At 55.6% G+C, this 5,960-nt stretch overlaps 1 protein-coding gene across 1 annotated transcript; it reads right to left on the bottom strand.

Annotated features, from left to right (window-relative positions):
- Positions 1 to 3,500: 3,500 nt before the first annotated feature.
- On the bottom strand, positions 3,501 to 5,540 carry ATP5PO (ATP synthase peripheral stalk subunit OSCP; the record flags this gene model as incomplete). Its single annotated transcript, XM_018086768.1, has 5 exons — positions 3,501 to 3,682; positions 3,984 to 4,070; positions 4,558 to 4,670; positions 4,790 to 4,919; positions 5,430 to 5,540. Coding segments are annotated over 5 exons (555 nt in total), but the record flags the coding sequence as incomplete, so codon positions are not given.
- Between the last annotated feature and the right edge of the window lie 420 nt (positions 5,541 to 5,960).

The following is a 5,960-nucleotide window of genomic DNA, read 5'->3' as shown; positions in this document are numbered from 1 at the left end:
GCGCTCCCGCCGTTTCCCGCCCCGCCCCGCCCCGCGCGCCCCCTCAGGCGCCCTCAGGGGCTGCCCAGGGGAAAAGACCCACAAAAAACGACAAAGAAACCGAAAACTCAACCGGCCCAACGCTCGCCTCTCCCCAAAACCATCCCTTGCATTTCATTTCGCGGCCACTGCTGCGCCTGGCCTGGCTAAAGGCAGAAACGACTCAAAGGGCCACCTGGCCTCAAACTCCCCTCTTTCAAATGCAAACCTTTCCCGTCCAAGGAGTCACAATAATACAAACTTGCATCCTGACAGATCGGCATCTGCTTTTCCCTGTCCCCCTCCGGCAGAAGCGCCGCTGGCCGCGGGTCGGAGCCCGAGGGGTCGCTCCCAGTCCTCCCCAGTGCCCGCAGCGCCTCCCCCAGCAGGGAGGGAGCGGGAGAGACCCGGGCAGAGTTCTGGGGCTGGGGGAGCAGGGCCGGGCTGGGCCGGGAGGGACCCCAAAGCTCGGCCGGTGCCACCCCTGCCATGGCCAGGGACACCTTCCACAGCCCAGCTTGCTCCAAGCCCCGGCCAGCCCGGCCTTGGGCACTGCCAGGGATCCAGGGGCAGCCACGCAATCTGGGGCAGGTTTGCCAGGAAGGCTTTGGCGCTGGGAACAGCTTGTGCAGAATTCCCCTATTCCAGTCCTCAAGTTGCTGAGAAGGACTTAAGAATGAATGTACTGTCCATTTACATCACCTTGAACTATTCCTCAGTAAAATAGTCCTACTGGAAGGTGGCTGCTTTGGGGTTTTTAAAGCCTTTGTAATAATGAATCATTATGCATCAGGCCACACTGTTTCTCCTAAGACAAGGTCACCTTATTTCAGTTGCTGTGAACGTCTTGTTTCCTCAGTCACCCCGGGTGAAATAATTCTACTTACAGACATTTTCCAGTTAGGCCAAAGTGCTTCAAAGGTGTCCCCTGGGTGAGGATTTGGGCAGTTGCAGCCTCGGTCACCACGGGGGCCCTGCCGGGTTTGGGCTGGGCAGTGTGGGACACACAGGAGACCGTGGTTGTGCCAGGGAAATGAGGCAAGAAGGAATCCAGGGGTTTTAACGTTTCCCTGCATGCTGTCCCATTCCTGAGAGGTGCTGGACAAGAGGGAGATGGGTCAGGAAATCTGGACATGAGACTCTTCCCTCTGGCCCCGATCTCTGCTCGCTGGGAGCAGGGACAGGACCCAGGGAAGGGCTGGAGCTGGGACAGGGCAGGCTCAGGGTGGATCTCAGGACAAGGTTCTTCCCCCAGAGGGTGGTGGGCACTGACCAGGCTCCCCAGGGCAGTGGGCACGGCCCCAAGGCTGCCAGAGCTCCAGGAGGGTTTGGAAAATGTTCTCAGGGACAAGGGGGATTTATAGTTATAGTTATTTAATCATTAATATAATTAATATAATGACATATTTTCTTAATTCTTAAAACAAACTAAGTGTGGACATTCCTGTGTTAGTTCTGGGCCTACTCTAAAAGCACAGGTCAGTGGCTTTGGGACAGAGGGGAAGGGTGAAAGGGAAGAGAGAAAGGAAGAGATGAGTTAAAGAGGGAGAGAGAGAGAGAGAGAGAGAAAGAGAAAGAGAAAAAGAGATCATCCGTTCTGGTTCCAGTGTCAGTGCAGCTCATGGGAGGTCAGTCTGGAATCCAGTGTCGATCCAGCTGATGGGATGTCAGTCCTTGTTCCAGCATCAATCCAGCTGAAGGGTTGTCCAGGGTCCTGGGTTTGCTGGGGGGACTTTTTCATGGCCAGGGTTCCCCCCACCCCGAAGGTGGATTTCTCACTTGTGTGCAAATTTCTCACTTGTGTGCAAATCACTGGTGGTAGAATCATTTGCATGTGCAGCTGCTGGTGGAATTGAAGCTTTAACTGGGCGAGTTCTGCCTTGAGTTCTTCACACACAGGCCATTGGATTGTTTTCCACTTCTCGTAGTTCAATCTGGCAATGAAATAAAAAAGAGCTGTGAAAACCATACAACACATTGTGTATTAGAACTGCAACAAAACAGGCAGTAAACCCCAGAAACAAGTGAACTGTTAGTTGGAAGGATGTAACTGTTTCAACAACGTACCTGGCTTTTGTGTCTGTCCCTCTCAGTGCTGCTCAGCCGTTCACTGTCGGATTCTAAAGCAGTTGCGCTGCACAAATATTTGTTTCAAACCACGTTTAGTGTTTCTCTGAGCACGATTCAAAACTCCCACTCCATAACGAGAAAGGGATGTCCCCCTGCCGGGGATTTTAAGATGTGCAGCCACAGTAAATCCCTTCCCTGCAAAAACAAGTGCCTGACATGCCCACACTGAGTTACCACCTTCACACACTGGTTTGAAACAGAAGACTCAGTATTTCCAGGAACACCCCCACACCCCCATTCCTTAAGCAGCAGAGCTTGGGGAAAACATCCTATGGAGTGTTACTAAGTTGCTGCAGCGCTGTCCTGAGCAGTTTATAGTGTTGAGCCTCTTGTCAGAAAGTGTCCAGAACTCACCTTTTCTTGGACCCGGCCCGGGGCAGCCCCGGCACTTGTGGCCTTGCAGCCCCCGCTGTGCCCGGAGCCCTGGGGGGCTTTGCCCTCGGTCCCACACGACCCCCGCTCTCCACAGGGCACAGCTTTGCAGGCCGGGCTGGGCAGCACAGCAGGAATCGGCCCCGTGGCCGTGCCAGGCACTCGTGGGCAGTGTCTCCATGGCCCGGGCTGGGCCGGGCACGAGGGGTGTCCCTCAGGGCTCTGCCTCGGCCCCGCGGCTCCTCAGGGCCTTGGGCAGGGACACGCAGTGGCACCAGCGCACCCTCAGCACGGGGCAGGGCACAGGCAGCTGAGCGGGGCAGGGCACACCCCGCAAGGACGGGGCCATCCACAGCCCCCTGCACAGGCTGCACAAGTGGCACCACCACACCCTCAGCAGCTTCCACAAGGCCAGGGGCCAGCTGCTGCCCCTGGCTCGGGGCAGTCCCAACACTCACACAGTCATCAGGGAAGAGCCCTCCAGGATCCTCCAGTCCCACCCTCCCCCAGCACCACCACGCTCACCCCTAATCCCTGTCCCCAAGGGCCTCATCCAGACACCTCTGGAACACTTGCAGAGACAGTGACTCCACCACCTCCCTGGGGCACTTATTGCAAGGCCTGGCCACTCCAGCAGGGAAAAATTGGTTTTAATATGTGAGGTGAACATCCCCTGGTAGAACCCGCTCCTCACACCCCGGGATTTCCTGTCATCCTTTCCCTTGGGACATGGCAGAACAGACCGACCCCCTGAGGCTCCTCTGGAGCTTGGCAGACCCTCCACAGCACTGACCCCCTTTATCAGCTCCCACTTTGTTCTTTCCATGTCCTTCCCAGCCAAGTTCACCTGCCCTCAGGGTGAGCCACCTTTTCAAGCCCTGTCATGGGAGTGTTCAGCGAGATCTACACCAAATTCCGCTGCTGTGTCAGCATCCTCCCCCCTCAGGGCTGCTTCCCAAATCAAAACACGTGGCACCATCTACTCGAGAAGGAGGAATTTTATTGTTTCCATCAGCCAGGTTTCCTTGGGAATGACCAGGACAGCTCTCTAGACAGACTCTCTCATGATCTTGGTGAGTTTCTGGATCTTGGACCTTGTTGACATGTCCACGTACTTCTCCCCAATGTTGACAATCATCCCGCCGAGGATCGAGGGGTCAGTCTAAACAAGGAACATTGAACAGGAAGGCTGTGAGCAAAAGTTTCTTAGCCTAGGATACAACTCTGACACTAGCAAAGGAAAGAATAAAGCTCTTCAAAGAGCCTTTTTTGAGAGAACTTTGTGGTCACTGCATTCCAAAGTTAGGATTTTAGGAATTAAAGCATCATCATGTCTACGAGAAAGAAAAGAACTGTGTAACAGCAACAGGATTTAGTGAAATCTTTAAGATAATTTTTAAAGGGTTTTTTAAACTCTTAACATGAACTTGATGAAATTTATTTATAAAGTCCAAACTCCAGACCTTGGTCTCCAGCTTCAAGACCTCTCCCTTAGCCAGGAACCCATTCAGAGCACTTTTCAGTTCAGTCAGGTTGGCCTCATCCAAGGGCTGAAAAACAGGAACAGAAGAGAAGCAAAATTAAGGACTTGAAAATATTCAAATGATAGAACAAGGACCCCAATATCCTACTCAGATCCTTTGGAAGACAGACCCGAGTACCAGGAAGGCAGATTAAGCAGTGTTCTGGAACGGGGACAACCAAAGGGCAGCACAGGAACAACAACCACCTTGGTGCCCTCCTTATTCATGAACCAAGAACAGGGGCAGCTCTATGTGCACACCAGGCTGAGTTTTAATCACCCCCTGGCTTCACACACAGCAATAAAAAGCGGGACCTGAGAAGCTGAAATGGGAGGAACAGCTTTAATTTTTGACAAGTCTCTGCTGGGGATCCAAACCCTCCCTGCAGAAAGACGTCCAGCTTGGCAGGGTTGAGACGTTTCCTCGCTGCTCACACAGCAAGCCCTTCAATTGCAGGGAGCAGGGGGAGCCTGCAGAGGTTTGCCTGCTCTCCCAGGGCCTGCTCCCAGCCCACCTGTGCCGTGGTGACCGTGCACACCACCTCTCCTCGCACCGCGCTCATGATCTTGGCGAAGGCGGACACGATGCCCGGGGTGTGGCGCAGGCGGCCGTTCTCAGCCAGCAGGTCTGGAAAACACCAAAGCACCGAGGGCTCAGAGCACCCCCCGGGCACATCCGGGCAGCCAAGAGCCACAGCAACGGGTGGCACGGCTTGGATGCTCTCCTGGAGCCCAGGGGTCACTCACTCATCAGGTTGACGGTGATGGGGGACATCTTCTCTCTCGCCAAGGCGTCGCTCACGGCTTTTTGTTTCACTGTGCCCTTGGTGTGAGGGTTCATCACCACACTGGACAGTTTGGGGTCCTTCAGCAGGGTCTGAGGGGAGACACAGCTATGGGACAAAGGCCAGGAGTTTTCCAGGCATTCCAAGGCCCACCTGGACCGGCCAGAGCAGGAAACACGGGTAGTCCTGGAGTGAGAACAAAGAGCTCTGGAGCTGAGGGGAAGTGGAAGGGCAGCTGCTGCTACAGAATCATGGAATGCTTTGGGTTGGAAGGGACCTTAAAGATTAAATGGACCTAGTTCCACCCCCTTCCACCAGCCCAGGTTGCTCCAAGCCCCATCCAACCTGACCTTGGACATTCCAGGATCCAAGGGGCAGCCACAGCTTCTCTGGGCAAACCTGGGCCAGGGCCTTCCCCACCCTCCCAGCCAAGAATTGCTTCCCAATATCCCATTGAAACACTGGGGCACAAGGCAGGAAGCACATGTGCCAGGGGACTGGGAGTCTCAGAGGCTGCAGGAGCCAAGCCCACCCCCCTCCTGAGGAGCAGGTAAGCCCCCCTGCTCCCACACCCGGGGAGCTCCAGCTGTGGAACACCTTACCCACACCCGGGTCAGCTCCTTCTCCACCTGCTCCAGCTTCTTCTGCTTGCTGGCTGCAGAGTACAGGGCGGTGGCATAGCGTCCCTCCAGCCCGTACACCTGGATGGGCGGCTGCGGGGAGAGCGGGGGGTGCTGAGAGGGGGCACCTGGGGGGCACAGACCCCCCTGCCCCTCGGCTTCACCAGCCTGGAGGACCCCCAAACCTGCCACTGTTTGGTACCAGCCTGGAGACCCCACCCGACTCTTCACATAGACCACATAGCTTGGAGACCCCTTGTCAGCCACCGCTTTGACCAGCCTGGAGACCCCCTCTACTCCTCACCTTGTCTAGCCTGGAAAGCTCCCCAACTCCTCACCTGGATCAGCTTGGAGACCCCTCACCCTCTCATACAAACCAGCCCGGAAACTCCCCCAACTCCTCACCTTGTCCAGCCTGGAGACCCCCCTACCTCTTCACACAGACCATCCTGGAAACCTCCCCAACTCCTCCCGTCGACTAGCTTGGAGACCCCCCCACCCTCTCATACTAAC

This window comes from Manacus vitellinus, unplaced genomic scaffold (assembly GCF_001715985.3).
Source record: "Manacus vitellinus isolate BGI_N305 unplaced genomic scaffold, ASM171598v3 ctg7180002434275_pilon, whole genome shotgun sequence".
Lineage (NCBI taxonomy): Eukaryota > Metazoa > Chordata > Aves > Passeriformes > Pipridae > Manacus > Manacus vitellinus.
The sequence above is the reverse complement of the archived record's forward strand: the minus strand, read 5'-3'. Positions and strand labels throughout refer to the sequence as shown.